The sequence below is a fragment of the Copadichromis virginalis genome, linkage group LG4, assembly GCF_057382275.1.
Source record: "Copadichromis virginalis isolate Kocher_CV1m ecotype Utaka linkage group LG4, C_Virginalis_male_GT1.1, whole genome shotgun sequence".
Classification (NCBI taxonomy): domain Eukaryota; kingdom Metazoa; phylum Chordata; class Actinopteri; order Cichliformes; family Cichlidae; genus Copadichromis; species Copadichromis virginalis.
In genome coordinates, this window is record NC_140621.1 from 10,634,281 (window position 1) to 10,654,889 (window position 20,609).

The following is a 20,609-nucleotide window of genomic DNA, read 5'->3' on the forward strand; positions in this document are numbered from 1 at the left end:
CCGTTTACTGCAAGATCAGTTAGCTGACCCTCTTTCCAAAGTTAAAATGGTAAATGGTAAATGGCCTGCATTTGTATAGCGCTTTTCTAGTCCATAGGACCCCAAAGCGCTTTACACTACATTCAGTCATCCACCCATTCACACACACATTCACACACTGGCGATAGCAAGCTACATTGTAGCCACAGCTGCCCTGGGGCGCACTGACAGAGGCGAGGCTGCCGGGGGGGGGGGGAGAGACGGAGTACCTAGACAGAAGCTACACAGACATTATATATATATATATATATATATATATATATAATAATCTTTTTGGAGCCAGGGTTTCTCTCACGAGAAGACATTTTCTAGTACTAGTTTGTGTTTGCCATCACTTGTAAATGTGGATTGACTCAAACCTTTCGTCTTGTCAGCTAGCTGGCGGCAACATAGCAGCAGGAGTTGTTTGTCACACCCTAAAAAAGGTGACTGATTTCATGACAGATTTGATGTGTCACAATCACATCAGAGTTTACATTGGTCCTGAAGATAACACGTGAGAAGCTTACAGTCCTGTTATGTGTGGTTCACAAAATCTACTTTAAACCATTATTAGTATTGTCCTGGACGCCACCCCCGTCCTCCGAATTCCTCCTGACTCCAGTGTAAAATTATCAGATGAAGCCAATAGCAATAAAGATTTTCTCCTTAAAAACAGGAATCTGTTTGACCATTTCACAGCTTGAAAGGCAAAGTTAGAAAACATAAACATTCCTCTGTTTCATACTTGTTTTTCTTGGCTGGTCGGTTTGTTGGACCGGCAACAATAAGCACAGACACCAGAGCCTTTAAGAAAAACACTCGCTGTAATCGGCATATCTTTAGTCTTTTAATAGCTCACCATTTTTTCCCACACACACATCAAACAAAATGCATTCCATCTTTAAAGCCTACAGTCAATAAGCTGTCTTGGCTGCTCATAAATAGTTTTCACTCTAGCTAAAGACAGCTGTTGTTTCTGAGGAAGCTGGTTAACAATATTTAGTACTTATGCCAACACACAGGACTTGTCAGAACGTGCTTGCCCTTTGTTACACTTTCTCTTTGGGATTCCAACGTCACAATGACAAAGAGCTACACCCACGGGCATCAGTCATAGCTGTTACTTAATCACTGATGAAGGAATTTTTCAAGCGTTTCTGGCCAAGTTTATAGGTCCCACAATTCTCATGGTAGCTGTTTGTGCAAATGCCTGTGTGTATGTTTATAGGGTGTCTACGTGAGCAGTCACATGCTTGCATTTTGGTCTGTGTGGGGGGCTGAGTAGGCAGGTGACCTGGATTTCCCATCACTGGACACTTATCCCCAGGAAAGAGAAAGGGAAGCTGCAGCGGGTCTGTGAGCAGAGATCCCCTCATTGATCATTGGCACCGTGACACACTGCAAGCACACATCAAGTGATTTGTTGGCTAACACTGCTCGAGACACCTTGGTAAGAGTTCACACGCCATTTAAAAGAGACAACTTTCATGGTGTCACTCCTGCACACAAACAGATTAAAATAAACACACAACATTTCACTAGAATTTAATGGACTTGCGTATAACAAGGATAAGTGGGTCTTTAAGCTTTGGGATGGTGAAAAGCGGGACTTGTACTGATACAGAGAAAAGACTTTGGGTGTTGTCACAAAATCAAAACATCAGTTTCTGAAAAATACAAGCACAACAATTGAATCAGCGACACAGGATTGTCTGTTCCAAAATGATCTTACTACTTACCCTACCATTAAAAGAATACCTTAATATCCATGTTACTGTTTATATTTTTGAACATTAATATTTACACAAATCCAGAGGTGGGTAAACCTTTAGCAGCAATAACTTTAAGTAATGGTTTTCTGTGTGACTCTCATATGGTTGTTTGGTCTTTTTTAAAAGATTCCTTCAGTTCATTGAGGTTTGTGGACATTTTCTTTAATGCACACCTCTCTTATGGTTTCACTGCAACATATATAATGAGTTGAGGTCTGTTTAACGCAATTAACCCATCTCAAAATCCCTGAAATGTCTCTGTCAATGCATTTCGGGCAGTTTGTCCAAAGTTTGTCCATTCTGCACTCCAGATTGAGTTAAATGCGTTAAAACAAATTTTTATTGCATAAATCTAACATGTTAACATTGACAGCCCTACTTAAAAGTAGAGAGGTTGTCTGTCTCCTGAGTCAAAACTGAAGTGCTGTGGTTTATTCTGATTCAAACCTTTAGAATTCAAATTCTTTGCAAACCTGGGCTGTTTCCTCCTGGGAAACAAGCCATACATGAAACAAGCCATACTTGTTTAGTCTTTTTCCATTTGCATTGTCATGACATTTAATATGTAACAGACTGACAGAGTCTGAGATATCGCGCTTGGGTTCTTTGCAGTCTCTCTCAGCATTGCATGGTCTACCATTGGGGTCAGTTTGCTGGGACATCCATTCCTGGAAAGACTGTGGCATTGTGTTAACACACACCTGAATTGTGCTGCTTTTATTGAGGCGCTGACATTTATTGACGGCTAATTAATGGAGAAAATCAGATGATCAGCACCTGGCTGCTACTTACCATCCTAATTCCTACAGAATCAGTACGGGTGTACTTGGTCTTTCACAGGACTAGATAGAATTTTGCAAAAGCTTCATTTTTTTTATGATTCTGCATCCATCAGTTTTATGGATGCAACACCCATGTACATGCTAATTAGCACTAACAGCTCTATAAAATACTAGAATTTCTCTCGTCACGTACAGTTGTTATGAAGAACTGATGTTATTCATAGAGACTAACCTCATTTTTTGTACCACAATGTAAAAATGTTTTTTAATATCTATTTATCGTAGGGATCAAGAGTTATTAACCAGGCTCAAGTGGGCTTTCAGGAAACGTTCTGCTCTTTTTAGATACTTTTTGACGTATAGCTAATATCTATGAGAATTCCTATAACACAGTATCCAGCATTACTTCAAAGACCAGCTTTCAGTTCTTGTCCATGTAAACAGGATTAACAGTTTGCCGTAGCATACTCATAACACACCTTAGCTACAATTAGCTGACTTAGCTAACTTGTGTAATATCAGCGAGGTGTAAAACATTTTAACAAAGCTTAGCATTCAGCTGATAAAAGTGACAGTCACACTCAGCAATCATTTGGTCTATTTTTGTCTGCAGCTGCCTGAAATGTAAGACTTGTTATGGTCAATCCATAAGAGAATAATTTCACACACTCCAAACACTTGCACGTTTGCTTGTATGAAGCTTGTGAGGCCACTGCTATTAAATCAGAGCAAGGTGATCTTCCATTAGCCTTTTCTGCCAAATGCTGGTAAACTCAACAAAAGACTTGTGTCTTACATCATCTGTGCAATGTGTAGTGTTGTACTGCGCATCTAGATCGGCATTATTCAACAGACAGCTGAATGAAAACTAGAGCCAAATGTCGTTTGTCATCCCACGTCTCCTACACGTTTCCAAAGCAAATGGTCCCATTCCAACAAAAATAACATGCTCAACACATTAGGTTTGAAAAACCTGTGGGCAAAACTTGGAACAGAGGCCCTGTATCTCAATCCATCCACACCTGTGTTTTAGTGGCAGCGCTGTTGCTATCCAAGGATGTCAGAAAGGTCACGGGCTTGAAAAGAGAGCCCAGCTGGGTTTGCTGATGTGACTCCGATGGAAGAATGTGTCTGTCAGCGTTGAACTTGTCCAGTGGGACTCACCCCTGGAATGTGTTTAGTGTCACGGCTGAAGGTTTTAGGTTTTGGCTTTGGTGCCTGTCTAAAACCACTCCTGCAACGTGCATATGAGTCTCTGGACATGTAGCTGGAGAAGTTATGAAAATGTGATGGCTGATTTCAGAAATGGTTGATATAAAAAAGTATGCCGTTGTTTTAATCTTTAATGTTCTGTAGGAGTTCATGACAAGAACGCACAAGTGTTCACGGTTTCTCTGTCAGAGGGGCGTTGATGGATTACGAGGAGAGGAGTGTACGTTTGAGGCCCTCAGAGTAGCAGCCTGACTTCTAAATACACATCTGAGCCACCAGGGGTCATGACCCCAGGGTGTCAAGGGACCAGTTGCTGTGCAGGGCCTCTTCATGCACAATGGAGCAAGTGGGGGTGAGTGCATGTTCTTAAACCACTTGCTTCAGATGTCAGAGAATAATTTACACTCATGCTTTCATGTCACACCAAGAGCTCTGACATATGCTACATTTCCTTATTTAGAAAAGTGTTACTGTCGCACATATGTTATTTTAAAGGATAGAAAACCCCAAAATTAGTATGAAGTATATGGGGTTTTAGAGCTCTGATTGGAGAACACTTTTTAAGTTCCCCTTTTCCTTTTCTGTTCACCGCAGCTGTTTGGAAAATCTTTGCCCTGTGAGTAAATGGAGAAAACTGGCTGTGCCGAGTTTCAGTGTAAGCAAACCATCTCACGCTTGTGTTTTTCAAGGATTACCAAAACCAGGTGGTCTGCTCCCACCAACCTCTGAGATTTCTCACATCCCGTCTTCGGAAAACCTCATGAAAGAAAGTGTGCGGCTGCAGCTTGGCCGAGCGTGTTTATACGCTGGATTCTGAAGTATCATTGCCCAGGCTCTCTGCCATCTGCCCGCTTACATCACGCATCCCTCCAGCCGAGATGTTGTCTTTTTGTTTTATTTCTCAGGAGATTTTTATCCAAGCAAACTCTCTTCATACCACATTCATATTTTTTTTTCCAGTGAAATACATCCGTGTCCCTTTCAGACAAGTACAAACAAGTTGCCAAAGCAGTGCCAGTCCAAATGATGACAGTTAAAGATTAGCATCACATCTGAGGCCAGCCTCAGATGGGAAGTGAAAGAGTTCAAGCAGAGCAGTAATGTGTTGTATATTTTTTGCATTGCTGCTGTAGGTCTTAAACTGCGCCAGAGTATCTCTCTTCATCATCCACTTGAGACTGTGAAGGCAGCCAAGCAGACAGGCGGGACAAACCCAGCAAAAGCTCTCCTGTGACTTCTCATTACAGTCTAATAGCTTGCTAGCTGCTCCAGCCAGCATCCTGACCTCTGACTATCACTCAACATGGTACCTGCTGAGCCTTAAAGCACTACATCTACATTCTTTCCATCCTTGGGCCTCTCCGCACAGCGGCTCAGGGGCGAACACTACACTTCAGACAAACCGCTACTGTCAGACTCAATAAAAAATAATGTAGGAAATGTCAACCCTGTCTTCCACAGGCATTTGGCCAAGCACAGCAGTTTTCTGAGTCAAAGAATACCAGAAGAACACTTAGTTCACTTAGTTTAGCAGAGCGCTGATGCATTCTGACACTCTGACCGAGGTGCAGCGTGTTACTCCGTCTTACATGACACACGCTCCACTCGACAGCACGCTGAAAGAATTCCCACACCACTTGTGGCCCTAAATGTAAACAGAGAAATAAATGTAGAATTGAATGAAGGCCTTGTGGCAACCCAGTTTCAGACGCCTGGAACTTGATGTAAAACATTTCTGGTGTAACAGCGCCCTCTATTGGACATTTCAAGAAACTCCATCCATCTCTTTCTGGATAGGGTACACAGTTTTCAGTCAATCTGTAATCACACAGCAATCACTGTGAATGTTAATTGGAGTTATATGTGTCCATTCATTTAGTCACTTTTTTAACTGCTTGTCCATTTTAGGGTCTTGGAGCCTGGAGGTTATCCCAGCTGTCACAGAAACAGGATGCTCCCTGAGCAGGTTGCCAATCTGTCGCAGGGCTGAATAAGTGAGACAGGCAACTGTACACTCTCCCAAACTCACCTGTGGCTAATTTACACTCACCAGTTAAAATAACAAACATGTCTTCTTAACTCTGAGAGGAAGCTGGAGTACATGCAACATGCAAACTCCACACAGAAAGGCTCTGTTTTTCCAAAATTGTCAAAAAAAACTGATGTACATAGAGATCTGTGTGCATAACTTCCAAACTGTAAAGTTACAGAAGCTGGATGCCATAAAAGCTCAGAAAATCAAAGGAGGTTTTATTGTTACTGAAGCCAGTAAATTGTTTTAATGAGGTGTTGAGCTCGCTACAAATCAGTTTGCTAATGGCAGCAGCTGTTTTTGGCTTTTCATTGTAGTGAGAGACTCAGTTTTAACTGTATCAATCTGACAACACTTTATAATAAGCTAAAAGCTGTAACTTCTCTGTAATTAAATGGAATTTCAATGTATTTTATTTGATATTATAATTTATTATTATTTACATACAAATACTTAAAGACAGGTCCACCAGAATAAGGGGGTAACAAGTCAGAATTTTACAGGAAACAAAGAAATTATATTTGCAAATATACTGTAGGTTAATTAAAGTAGTCTTTAAGTAATTTTAAGTACAAAAAGCAAAAACAAGCAATATCTCCCCATTTTAAATACGCTGTTAAGGGCGCAGCCCATGTGGAGTGGCTTATCTTATCTAACTTCCAGGTATTTCACAGACACTGCTTACCTCTACTTTTTTTCACAGTTATGTTCAAACAGTTTATTGTGAAAGGAAAAAAAAGTTAGACTTGGCTCCATCATGATAAGGTCACATAGGCCTGCAAATCTTTACATAATTTATTTATTTATTTTTGGAAGTCGGTAAGGCAGAACAGTCCTTATCACATTTACATTGATCAAATAAAAGGATAATTGAATAATAAAACATCATCGAGCAAATCAAGACAATGCATATTAAACAAATCTGCAAAAAGAAAAGAAAAAAACATAAAGAGACAAAATTAATCGGCTCCAATAATACATCCTGTGACCCAAAAAGTATATTTGTGATATAAAATAGGGAAATATTGCTTGTTTTTCTGGAAGAAATTACCATAAAATTGCACACTACCTAAAATTATTTTTGCAGTACTTTACTTACACTATAATTATTCATTTGTTTTCTGTAAAAACTGCCCAGTTACCTCTGTATTCTTTAAGTATTTGTAGCTAAATATAATTAATTTCAAATAAAATACACTGAAATTCCATTTAATTACAGGGTTGATTACACTTTTACCTCCTGGCTGTATTATAAAATGTTACCACTAGTTCAGTTAAATTTGTTGATCGCTGTTCTGTCTCAGGGTGTTTTTAGGGAAACTGGGTTCAGAGCGAGAGTTAATGATGACTTAGACCTCTAAAGTAGAAAAAAGGTAAGCCTTTGAAGAGTCTGCTCATACAGCACAGAGACGGGCTGGGTTTGTGTTTCTCTTTAAAATATAATTGAGTGGAACTCTACAGAGTATTCATTCAAGTCAGAGCAATTCAGGAAAACATTTGAAGAGTGAATGCAGAGTTTCCATCCATAGGACTGCATACTTTTAACAGTATTGTGGTTAATGTGATGCATAATGTCCAACAGACATTCAGGACACAGTTCTAGGGTTGGTAAATGCTAAATGGACTTAGTTGCTCTCTACTCTAACTAAACACTCAAAGCTTTTTTTCTTTAACTAGAACTCAAATACACAATCTATTCATACAGTTATAGCTTTATTATATTGTATATATATTTTATGATTGATTTTATTGGTGCTTCTGTGGTTAGCCATGGTTCAATTTCAGGAGGAGACACAAGCTCAACCTCAGTGGGGTCACAGACCCAGATAAATGGGGGGGTTGTGTCAGCATAAAAGCCGTGCCAAATCAAACATGCGGATCCATCTGCCGTGACAATCCCTCGGGCATTAAGGGGACAGTTGAAAGTACCTCTTATATTTATTTATCACCACAAAAGAGTGACATTATTGGTAGAATTCAGTAGTCTGTGTGAAAAGATGAAGAGAGGTAGGAGTGCAAGAGATGATCAACTTCCAACAGACACAGAAAACCCCCTGAGGAGCAGAGGGCAACAGGAGAGAACGAGCGAGAGTGAGAACAACAGGTGTGTGTTTATGAGGACACTCATGCCCATCCATTTTCTTCCACTTATCCAATTCGAGGTCCCTGATGGGGGTCTGGATCACATCCCAGCTGTCACCAATCTATTGTGGCGCTAAAACAGAGACACTGACAATACAGTTCAGTTCAATTCTAAGCAATTTTAATTATATAGCACCAAATCACAACCAATTTGCTAATGTTTTAGTAAGGACCCTGCAATATTACAAAGGACCCCCAATAATCAAACAACTTCCCTATGGGCAAGTACTTGGCGACAGCGGGAAGGAATTATTTTTCAAAGTATTTTTCATACTTTTAAAACACATTTTCACCAGATTATATCTTCATTAGATTGCTGCCTCTAGCTTTAAGCTATAGCTCCGTGTTTATGGAGGCAGGAGCTCCGTGCACATTTAAATGATTGTGTGCCACCCCATTTTTGAGGTCTGCGGGGTCCCTCTTTCTGCTATGTTCCTGTAGGCTGTGTTCTCTAATTATGTCGATGACCTGTAGCTAAAGAGTTTACCCCTTTTGCACCACAAGATGTCAGCACTTAGTCAGAGCACCACTGTCTTGTAACTGATAGCTTGTGCCATTCATTGTAAACGGATCCAGTCACTGAGCAGAGTGGCTGAAGGGACAAGAGCGCGTTGAGATAACGAGATGCAGGGAACAGGTTGCATCACCGCCTGCATGCTACAGAGCTGTTTGTCAGCCCGTAAATATTGTGTTAATGACCAGTTCAGCTCGTGAAATTTACACATCTCGCCCTCCCCTAAACGGTGTGAGCGTGCGTATGTGTGTGTATCAGATGTGTGTTTGGCTCAGCACATCTGTTTTTTTCTCTTCTTCTTCTCTCTTTTTCTCTCTTCATCCAGTTATGATTCATGATACCTTAAATTACACGTTATATTATGTTCACTGCCCTGCCAAGATTTTAAGGGAATCAAGATGAGAGAGGGGGGCATTGTGAGAAAACAACCTCAGCTCTTTGAAGCAGTTTCAACCTCTTCCAATGAAAAACACGCTCGGAGGTTGGTTTTTTTGGGAGGGGGGGGGGGGGGGGTTTATCACTCCCTGAATCATGTGAAGTGCTCGAAGCTTTCACTGAGATAAGAAAACATTTTAACTGAAGGAGCCCGCAACAGTTTCATAACCCAGTTTCTGGCCTGCGCGTACTTGCAGTGTTCAAGAAAGATCCAGTGAGACCCCCCCCCCCCCCCCCCCCCCCACGCCGGCACAGCTCCTGCCAAATGATGTTATTACACCGGCCCTTCGGAGTCTGTTCAGTCTCCCACTTTCTCATCTGCGATACAGACAAATAAAATCTGTACAATGGGCGTTTTTGTTAGATAGCAGGGTTGTAATTTAATTTTTTAAAAAGGCCTTGTTGATTCCCAGATTTTACGCGTTTTATCATAAAGAAAAGAAGAAAGGCTTCATAGAGGGGGCCCCGGGTTTAATGTTGCATAGCTTTTTTGGTGACCCTTACAAAACAATTACCAGAAATAATAACATTAATTTATAATAAAGAAAGAAAAGAAAAGCGGAGGCCATATTTGTCACTGTAACATCGGGACTCATTCATCGCCACCTGAGTTCATCTGACAGCGTCTCCTCCACCGTCGGTCCCCCAATAAGTGACTTCAGCGCGTGCAAGCTCGGGAACCGTGCCGCCCTGAGAGTGGCCTACCTTCAGCTTTTGTAGTGATTTGACGCTCTCGCCTTATTGAAACCACACATTGCGCTCGGGCCTGTTTCCAATGTGAAGACATGCGTGATGAATTTGGGAAATCATCTGCAGCTTTGCTGGTACCGTATAGCCCACCCAGTCCGGACCCGGTCTCTCTCTTTCTCCCCCCGCGCCTCCCCTCTGCCCCGGGGTATCAATACGATTAGAGGCAGGAAATGTGGGAATCCCCAACAAAGGGCTCCATCATTAAACACAAACAACCAGAGGCCTCCCAACAATACCGAGAGCGCCCTCCTCTCCACACTTCTCTTTTATGTCTGAGCGAAGTGAAAATCTATTACTTTCATCCCAATATTACCAGTCTGCGTTCAGCTGCGCATTATTAAAGAGGATAATCTGGCGAGGTTATGACGGACTTATAGGTGTTCAAATGGAGAGCAGGCGGTGTAGAGTTTCGCCCAGCAGATTACGCAGACTGCACATCAAATATTGTTTCTCCCTGCATTTCACACGTGGTCACATCTAGCAATATGTCCCTGAGAGAAACGAAAGAATTCAGAATAAAATTCAGAATAAAATAGATATACGTACATAAATAAATAAAATAAGATATGAGATATAAAGGGCGCATAGTCTCTTCTTATCGGTTTATTCAAGGAAGGCGCTCATGCAAGGCAACAAATTATTATTTTCACAGCTGCCCAAAAGCAGTCATTCCAGTGTTGTACGTCTGAAAACGTGTAATTGTGAGTCAAGTGTGCATAAAGTGCGGCTGCAGGAGACTTCGAGAGGGATTAGGGTTTAAGTCCTCGCCTCGCGTAGAGAAGTGTTTGGGGATTTTCCCTCTCACACTTTAAATTATAATCTGATATCCTCCCTCCAAGGCGTCAGCCGGCAGATTCGGAAATATAAATGTGTCATTTTGGTGTAAACTGACTTTCCATCACCACCGTGCTTTAGATTTGATCGCTTTTCCTGTTTTAGTTGGAAAATAAAACGAAGAGTGGAAAAAAAAATACAAATAAAAAATATTTTAAATTCTTTGTATTTTGAGTCAAATCTCATTAGGTTCCATACAGAGTTTATTAAAGACTGCTTCTAGTGGCGAAGAACATACTCAAACTTTAATATTTTGCGATACAAAATTGTGATTTTAACTTATAGCCGTGAAAAGGTCACGCGTCACACTTTTCTCCAATTAACGTTTTCTGGTGTATAAAAAACACTCTTACTTGTTGCATTTTTATATATAGTTGCCAATGTTTTACGCAATTATTGTGAAATTAATTTTCCGTGGAAACTTTATTATTCCGCTCCAAACAATCTTTCCTCTGATTTCCTCGATGGATCTCTGATGTGTCCGCGTGGACTTGGCACTGATGTGCTGATGATGAGAGTGCACTGGCTGGATGGCTGGTATAGGCCTCTTTGGTCTTTGCGCCTTTGCGCGGTTTTCATTGGTCAGGAACCTTTCCCTCGTGCCTCGACGTGACATCACAAGCACCCGACCAGCAGGAAAGCTGGAGAGTTTACAGATGGTGCTGGACATCTCCGAGGACGCACGCACTTTTACGCACAGCCAGTCCTGGCCGCTTTTTTTGCGCTAAAAGTTGTGAAAATAAAAGGATATCAGCGTAGATGCTTTGCGGTTTGGAGAATCTGAAGTAGGAAGTGGACTTCTCTCGGATCGTGTATTTGTGAATGGAGATGGGCCGTGCATAAAAATCTTTTCGTCGCCTTTGAAAGAAGAGCTCTCGCTCTCCCACCTGTTGCCAGGTGGCTTTAAAACCGCGGATATCTACTATGATATTAGGTTTGGAAATCATGGAGGATATTGTTATCGACGTGGTGGGGGAAGGACTCAAAGACAGCGCAGAGGAGCAGCTTTTACCTTTGGATGAGTCGCGAAGCGAGCACGAAGACGGCACGGAGACGTCCAGCAGCCAGAGTAAAGACAGGGAGACCTTCAGCCCTGCGCCGGCGTGTCTCCCTGCTCCTAAAACCAAAGGTCCCGCGTCGGTGAAGCCCCCATACTCATACATCGCTCTGATAACCATGGCCATCCTTCAGAGCCCAAAAAAGCGGCTCACCCTCAGCGAGATATGTGACTTTATCAGCCACCGCTTCGTTTATTACCGGGAGAAATTCCCCGCCTGGCAAAACTCTATCAGACACAATCTTTCGCTCAATGACTGTTTTGTAAAGATGCCAAGAGAGCCCGGGAACCCCGGGAAGGGCAACTACTGGACGCTGGATCCCAACTCCTCCGACATGTTTGAGAACGGGAGCTTCCTGCGGCGGAGGAAACGCTTCAAGCGGCAGCATTTTCGCTTCGACCCGCTCAAAGAACAGCACCTGGAGCCCAGCGCGCTCCACGGCTTTCCACACAGCGCCTACGGGCTCGGCACGGCGGCCCTGCAGCTGCCAAGTCTGGAGATTTACCCCTACCTCCATCACCACGCGCCTTCGCAGTGCGGCCCCGCCACCATCCCACCTGTGAGCAGTATCCTGCCGGCTCTCTCCAGCTTCTTCTCGCGCAGCGCCCTGTCAGCCAAAGCTTTCCTTCAGTCTCAGCCGGGCATCGACGCTTTCTCGCCGGCACAGTGCACAGCGTATTCCTCTCCTCTGACCTCCAGCGCCGCATACGTCTCCCCCGCGCTCTTCCACCCGGCGGCTTCTCCGCACTTCCTCAGTTTACACCAGGAGTACCAGAAACTACAGACTCAGCGTGGCATCGGCGACCTGGCCAAACACATCCACACCAACGATGAATAATCCCCCCCACTCCCCTCTCCTTAAAGCGGACTTTAATTTGTATTTTCTCAGGTAAACGGAGACATTTGGAGCAGATGCTTGCAGTGGAAATTGGATGGATCTGTTTTTGTTTTTTTACAAGAATGTTGCAGAAATGCTCAAAACTTTTCCTCGATCTCCCCAACTTCATGGCAAAAACAACAGACGCCCTTTAAAAAAAAACCTGATCATGAATTATCATCTTTTGTTTAAATATTTAAATGACGAGTTTCCTTTACGTCTTTTTTCTGTAAAGAAATAAAGCTGAGTATTTAAACCTTGCGTTAATTTGTATTTTGCACACATGCATGTCAGGAATCATGCTTTTTGAAATCATTTAAATGTGCGTGCACGGTTTTGTTTGCTAACAGCTGTTATACCTGTTATTATTTTTATCTCTGGGTTTAAAGGGTTTTATATTCCTCGGTTTCATTTTTATCTAAATTCAAATTATTCATAGTAATGTTCAGAGGGGCAGAGAAAGTAAGCAGTCAAATTGACCTACATTAAATCAGTGCGCAGTCTTTTTTAGCCTTATGTCTTACACGCTCTCATTTTAAACACGTGACTCTCTTCTGCTTTAAATAACTGATCAAATACAAGCGAAGGTAACACTCGTAATTTTGGGATTTTTTTTTCTAATTATGGGTCTCCAAGATCTTTTATTATTTATTTAATAATCTGATGTAATATTTAAAAGGAACAGTGGCTTGTTAAATAAGAAATGTCATTATTTTTCAAAGTGATGGAGAAAAGCAACATGATGTTAAAATAAATAACAGGCGGGTCGAGGTCAAAGGCACTTTGGATGGCCTCGTTTTTAATGCGCTTTAATAGAGAAATAAGAAAGGTTCTAATCACACCAAGCTTTTAAAGTAAGACTAAGCGCATAGCTTATATTTATATGTATAAATATGTATAAATAATATTTATACAAGCTACGGTGTGTGTGTGTGTGTGTGTGTGTGTGTGTGTGTGTGTGTGTGTGTGTGTGTGTGTGTGTGTGTGTGTGTGTGTGTGTGTGTCGTTTTTATAGCCATAACGCTGAAAACATACATGCCAATAATAATTGGCTTATTTTGCAGGACCACACACAGAAAATGTGTGCAACACATTTTCATGTCAGATATTCATAAAGGCTTTCTGCTCATTTACTGACCAGAGTTTCCACACAGGAGGTTTTCCCAAACATTCCTCAATTCAGTTTATGTTTTTTCCTTTTTATAATCATGGTTTTGTCGTCTTACTTAGAAACATTAAAGAAAAAAAACTTTTAAAAATCCGATTTGAGTATTAGACAGTTTTAAAGAAGTAACTTTATTTAAATTCTGTTTTAAAAATAACAGAAATAAATAAATTCTGCCTGCGTTTTAAGCAATGCCCCTAAAAACAATCCTCCACCTCACAGGTTTCACAATAAGAAAATATATCAATCAGATATCACTCTATTTTTAATGTTGTGTTTTTTTCCAATTATTTCTTTTCCATTCCCAATTTATCTTCCAATCTTTAAATCTCAGGTAAACCCAGTCTGATTAAATCAACCCCAATCTGAGGCTAAAATAAATATATCAGTCTTTCTGCTTGAGCAGAAACGCTGTGATTCAATCTGCGCGTACACAGAATAAATCTAAAAATATGTATTTCTGCTCATTTTCTGCTATTTCAAATTATCTGATTTATTTTCCCCTTTCCTTTTCATTTAAGTGCACGCGGCACTGCCTCGTAGTGAGAATGACAGTAGTAAAATAATTCGGGGGTTGCAGAGCATGGAAGTATTTATTTAATTCTATTCTGACTCTGCTTTAGATGGATTACCACGCTGAAGCTCTTGGACGGGGCTGATGGATCGCACCACACACTTAGTCCTTTAGCAGGCTTTGGCACCCAGCGAGGGACTGAAACAAATAAAAAGATTGTTACCTGATGGCGAGCTGTTAAGCTGCCCACTCCTAAAGGAAGAGCACATGCTTGTGCTGCATGTCTTCCTCTTTCTCTGCACTCCATTCAGGAAATGTCTTACCATTTTGGGATGATCAGATTTAATTCAATCTGTACTGAGGTTTTGTTTTTTGCTTTTTCTTTCTGTCTTTTTTTCCTCTTATAACCAAATGTCTAATATTTCTGGTGCTAATCTTAAACAGTGTGGCAAGAGCTGTGGTTCAGCTAATCCGTCATAAGATTCCTATCATGCACCGGGGCCCTCTTTTGCTATTAGAACTTATCTGATTGGAAAGCTAAACGTGCAGCTGCACATATATACTTTTAGTCAGCATCTGTGCTTTGCTTCTAATAGTGCTGTGCTCTACTAGAGTGTGGTGACTCTTCAAAAGTGCTAACACAGGGTCTTTATTATGCACTTTTGTTTCGCACAGAAGGTACTGATGCAGCTTATAAACAGCCACACGCATGCTTAGTATGTTCACTGAACTCTATTGTTATATGACTACAAGGATAAGGGAACTAAAATGTAGTCTGAACCATAAGTAGCTCCAGCATAATAATTGAATGCTTACACTGTTTTTGTAAAGGGAGCGCTTCATTCATAAAAGGATCTTCTTCAGGCTCCAGGGTGGATGTGCAAACCTTTTTACTCTTACTCTAGTTTTATTTATTTACTGCCCGAATGTGTGCGCACACTCATTCTTTTCCTGTAGGTATGACTAAGGCACAGAAACGCTAATAACCCCATGAAATCATTTTCTTATAACAAGCTTGTTCTGCTGGTGGGGAGCCAAACAGAAAAGTGAAGCAGACAAACGCTGTCACAGAGACTGATTGGCAGCCAGGAAGAAAGAGTCAGGGTCTTTTACTTTCTTTTTTCTTTTTCTTTTTTTTGGAGGGAGAGCACCAGTGCACCTGATAAAATAAGCAATTCAGACACCCCGGGCTCATACTCATGTGCACACACATCGGTTTTCCATACTGAGGGAGGTAAAAGTTGCCAGTGCAGTGCTTAAAGTCTTTTTTACTCTCCTTTTTTCCCCTTTGTGCGTCATTAAGTGTGACATGTTTTATTAAGTCTTCACTCGTGCTACGAGTAATACCTCTTTTTTTTCAATCATTAACAGCAAGATTTTCCCACTTTCAGCCAGACCTTTCTCTCTCTCTTTTCTGTCTTTTTATAAGGTCACCTCAGAGTTAAATACAATCTGCAAAGTCATTCTGAGTTATGAAACAAGGGGATTGAGTTTCGCACTCTAAACGGGACCACAGAGAACTTAAATCAGTGTCATATTAAGATGATTCATCACATAAGTGGATGTGCAGCTATGTGACAGCGTGTCAGTGGTTGCGTGCCTTGTCGCACCAGCTGCAGAGGAGTTTCCGCTCAGTTCCACGCCGATGACCAGTCGGGAGCTATCTCGGCTCGTATCTGATGCGGAGCTCGCTTCTCTGGGAAAAGTGAGTCGATTCGGTCAGAACTCCATTCATGCCTGACAGCATGGCCGTACCCTGCTTTCGTTCTCCGCTCTCAAACGCCAAGCCAAACAGGCAAGATAAACTCATTGGCGGAGCACCCCGCCTCGCTGCCTTCGCTTCTTCTCCTTCCACACAGCGAAAGCGGGGTGAGCGGTGCATTCTGGGACAGCCCCTGCGAGTTCAGCCAGGACAGGAAAAACAATGCGACTGTGTTGTTTGAAATGCGTAATTTGAAATAAATTCCCCTTGAATATTTTTCTTGCCCTACACTGTGCTGTTTCTTTTAATAAGCGTCTTTATTAAGAGGCTGCCTACGAGTCGTGGGTTAAGAAAGTGTCCGAATTTGGGCTGCAGTGGGTTAATTTCACTATGGATGAACACGTTGAACCGACGTTAGTGTTATATTTCATATTTCTGTCAGATCGCCGGATCAAAACGTGCCCTTCATCTTGTGCGAGTTCTTTCCAAGGGTCGCTTGTTTTAGTGTAAATATGAGCTCAAATTGACCTAATTTGGGAAATGTTACCCCCGTAGCCATGTAAACTCTGCGTCGGGTAGATCCACTGTTGCAGATAAAGTGGTCAGTGATTTGTGTTATTTCACTGGGGTGTTTTGAGTTTTGTTTTTTTCTTTCGTGCAGATTCAGAGTGGGGTGAACAGAATGGCTACTAGGTGCTGTGGTTTTTCAGTTATCATTAGTAAATCTCACACCTTTCTGCTGAAGCGGATCACAGCTGAGGTTTTCTCTCCTCTCACTTTAATGGCTGACTTCCACGGGCCTTGCTCGCTCCTTGGCGTTTGCTTTTCCTGGCAGGGCCAATCCCCGCTGCCCTGCTTCAGGGAGTTATTCAATTATAAATCTTCCACCCTTCTTTTGCTGCCTTTTCTCTCTCTCTCTCTTTCACCGGTCTTTGTGTTACCCAGCCAAGCCCAGTAAAACGCACTGCTCCGCTGGTACACCCCTCTCCAGTCTCGTGCCCAAGAATTTATTATGCTCAGGGTGGTGAAGCGGAGTGCGGTGTGTTTTTGGAAAAGGGACCCCCCCTCGAGCCTCAGTGCCAACAGATGACAGTGACATATAGCAGGAAAGCCACCCAGAAGGAGAATGATCTCACACCTCAGCCACGCGCTCACAGGGAGTGGGAGAAAATAAAGAGTAAAAGATCTACAGCTGGGGGTGGGTGAGTCGAGGGGGGTGGCGGGACAATAAAAATCAGAATGAGAAGAGGAAAGGATGGAGAAACACAGAGGTAGAAAAACAAACAGCAAGTGAACGATCCCTTGAAGCACAGACTTATTCAAATACTTTAGGTTACTTGCTAAACTCGGACGCTGTAGTTTAATAACTTCCAAATAAACCAAAGTATGTTAAACCTCTGAGATATTCTCTTCCTACCCTCAGACCTCGGCTTGTCTCCGTCAGCCAAAATCTGGAGGAAATGCACTGCCCCATTAGGCATCTTGAGAAAATCCACAGTTGCGTTCAGGATTATACAGTACATAGATCGTTCTTTTTCTTTTTTACCACATCTGTTCTCAAAAAAACCAAAAAAATCTGCAAAGCACTCGATCTGTGCTTCACTGGGTGGCACTCGGTCTTGGCCTTGCTCCCTCCTGTGCTGCTCTCAACCTTCCTGGTGCCCTTCTGTTCCCCAGCTGGCGGCCTCATGCCCTTGCCCTGCCCATGCAGCTTGGCATTACCCTCTCCAATGTTTTTTTTTTTTGGTGTGTGTCTGAAGCAACACGTGCCGGCTTGGCGTCAGCGTGTGAGGTATGCGCTGCAGGTAGAAGTCAGCTTACCACGAGAAACGCTCACCCTTTACAGGCCTCAGATCAGTGTGATGTCACCCACAACAGCCCCTGAACCACTTACTGCACTAAATGAGAGCCATTAGCCGTACAAACAAAGACTTAAAGACTCGGTGTCATTTAATCAAAAAAAGGGAGCAGGAAGCACAATTAACATCAGGGCTAAGGTGTGTCAGAGAGGGGTCAGGTTATAACCGTGCAGGCTCATGTTACAGTTGCGCAGTCAGAGTCCCGGTGGTCGGTGTAAACCTAATGAGAGTCAGTAACCCCAACCTGGCTGCAGCCCGCCCGCTCCGTCTGATCTCCGTGGAAGACAAAGTGGTCTGCCTTCCACACCAGGCATCGCTATGAAGAGCAGGGTACGCTAGCCAGTTAATAGTTGGAAACCTCTCTTTCTCCCTCTCCGTCTGCTCTTTTTCTCTATACCGCTCTCCCCCATTACATTTGGTTTTTCCTCCCTTCAATAACGTCTGCAGTGGCATATTACAACTTGGAAATGGATTTTAAAAGGGAGTAGAAAAGGGTGCCAGAATGGGAAAAACATGGATTGGCTCAAGGGAAGCAGATTAAGTGGGCATGCCAAACCTCACGCTTTGTAAGAAACAAGAAAAAGACCCCCTTTTTACATTAATGCCCTGAGTTGAAGACCAACCGCATAGTGGAGGGAAATCAAAAATCCCACCCTCTTCGAAAGGGAGAATGAAAATTCCAGGCGGTGAATTGTCACCTCATATGGATCCTTTCCCCTTCGGTGTCCCTGGAGTGAATAAGGCTGTAAGGTGCCGTAAGGTGCTGTGAGGCTGTCAGTGTCATTGCTGCAGGTCTCTGTGTGCTCAGGGAACTGTAAAGCCAATTCACAGGCCTGCAAACATCCTGTAACAGCAACATAAATCCACTAATTCAGGCCTTTGTGTTTGGTAATGGATGTTGTGCCGTACTATGTAGATGTGATATGATAGGATTGATTGCTCTGAAGATCACTGAGGCTGCTTTCTAGCACCGCCCTGCCACCCAAACTGTCGGCCGACGAGCCGCTCATCCCATGTTGCCTCTGTTGGTGGTCCCTGGTGTAAGCTATATTTTCCCCTCACTTCTCTCTCTCTCCCTCGCTTTTTTATAGCTAACACAAAATTGTTCCTAATTCGCTGCTGCTAGAGGGGGGTAATTTGCGGCTTTTGGCTGAGTGTCGCAAGCCCCAAATTTGAAAAAGCTGCTGAGTTGAAGGCATTCTGTGAAACGCGGTAGGAGCAACAGTAGGGAGAGGAGACAGAGAGGGCCTAAATTCAATCAGCTAAAAAGGGAAAAACAGCAAAAACATGATAATCCTCAAAAGGCTGAAGGCTGCTATGCAATAATAACTGTAGGGTTATGTAAGCTGTAGCCACCAATAATTATGGCTCTTTTAATGAAATGACGACTTTAATGTCTCCTCTTTTATTCCAAGTTAATGCGATTTCCTTTTTGCTCATATTTTTTTGTCGTACTATCTTGGCTAAAAAACTGTAGCTCATACTTCACTTGTGTTTATTTTGTCTTGTCTTAAATTCCTTTCGATTAAAAACAGCTACAGCTGATTCTCTGCTGCAAAAATGCTATCTATGAAAGCAGAAATGGTTGCTTCTTACTAATGGCAATTTAATGACGAGCCGTATTCTGGTTTAGCTCTGTATGATGGTCAGCAGGAAGCAGTTCAGTTTGGAGCACCTCAAGGACCTGTGATCAAGCCACTTTTATTTTCTCAGTAACAACAATTTTCTTCATTGCTATCCAAGCTCTCTGCAGCTGTGGCTCGTCTTACCAAGATGTACTTAATTAACTCAAAATCATTTTTAATATTTGGCAGTCTTAGGTTATTAAACTCTGACGAGCTTCCTCCAAGTTGACTTCTCTTCAGTCAGCCGAAGACAAGCCAACATAAATAGTTTCCTGTTATAATTAGACATTTAAATAGTTATTTGACTCAATAATTGTCTTTCTTTTATAAAATTTTGGCATGTTTGCTAGTATGTTTGTTAACATTTTTGTTCTTGGGTAAACGAAATGCACCATTCTCATTTGTCCAAGCTAAAGCTATCACCAGCAGCTAGCTAACTTAGCTTAAGGTAACGACTGCAAACAGTAAACTAAATCCCCAGTTTGTGTTTTAAATGTTTTTACATTCACTTAAGGAACACCATATGTAATATTTGGTGAGCTGACTTTTGTTACTATTGGATAAAGCAAACATATTTTCCCCTCTGTTTAAAATTGCTTTGCTAAGCTAATGTTGACATCTATTGTTTGTAAAAGCAACAGGGACTGTGATGATTTATTTGATTTGATTTGATTCCATCAGCACAGTACCAACACTTTTGGAATCCAGTTATTGCAAAGCACTGACATTTGTAACCAGTAAACTAATTAAGTGAATTAAGTGGCCGGCTTTATCAATATTTCATTTGGATCAATGGTACTTTTCAATATCAGAAGATGCTATAGTCGCATTTCTGCAAATGAGCAGCTTTGATAATTTAAAAAAAATAAATAGAAGTTATGATTTGAAAAAATTGTTTTGGTAAAGGTATTGATAAGCTAACAAAGATTTTGAGACAGCTAGCTAAAAATAATAACATAAAATAGCTTTTATCTCCAAGTTGTTCAATTTTAAAGCTGAAAGCAGATAAATGAAGAAAAAGCTAAAAGTAGTATATGGCTGAAAAAGATGCAAGTATTAAAATAAACAGCTGGGGGAAAAATATCCAGATTTGTCTAAACTGCTTAACAACTCTAAAAGAATAAATAAATAAAATATATTTTTTTATTCTGACCTACTGTCTACATGACGCTGGAAGGTCATGCAAACAGGAAGTACGAGTTTGGTTGGCCACTAGCTGTGTTGGTCACAGTGTCTGGATCTCTCTTTACACCCAGTGCTCTACTTTCCCAGAGCGAAGGGGGCTGAGAGCTCTTCCACGGCCTCGTCGACACAA

At 41.9% G+C, this 20,609-nt stretch overlaps 1 protein-coding gene and 1 long non-coding RNA gene across 2 annotated transcripts in view; both read left to right on the top strand.

Annotated features, from left to right (window-relative positions):
• LOC146710838 (uncharacterized) overlaps positions 1-20,609 on the top strand; it is a 47,828-nt gene that overhangs the window by 13,661 nt on the left and 13,558 nt on the right. The window lies entirely within an intron of this gene.
• Positions 11,119-12,650, top strand: foxd7 (forkhead box D7). Its single transcript, XM_085455383.1, has one exon. The coding sequence runs from the start codon at positions 11,419-11,421 to the stop codon at positions 12,388-12,390; it is 972 nt and encodes a 323-aa protein (XP_085311509.1). The 5' UTR covers positions 11,119-11,418; the 3' UTR covers positions 12,391-12,650.

Coding starts and splice junctions, on each gene's coding strand:
- foxd7 (XM_085455383.1), top strand. CDS start 11,419: ATGATATTAGGTTTGGAAATCATGGAGGATATTGTTATCGACGTGGTG.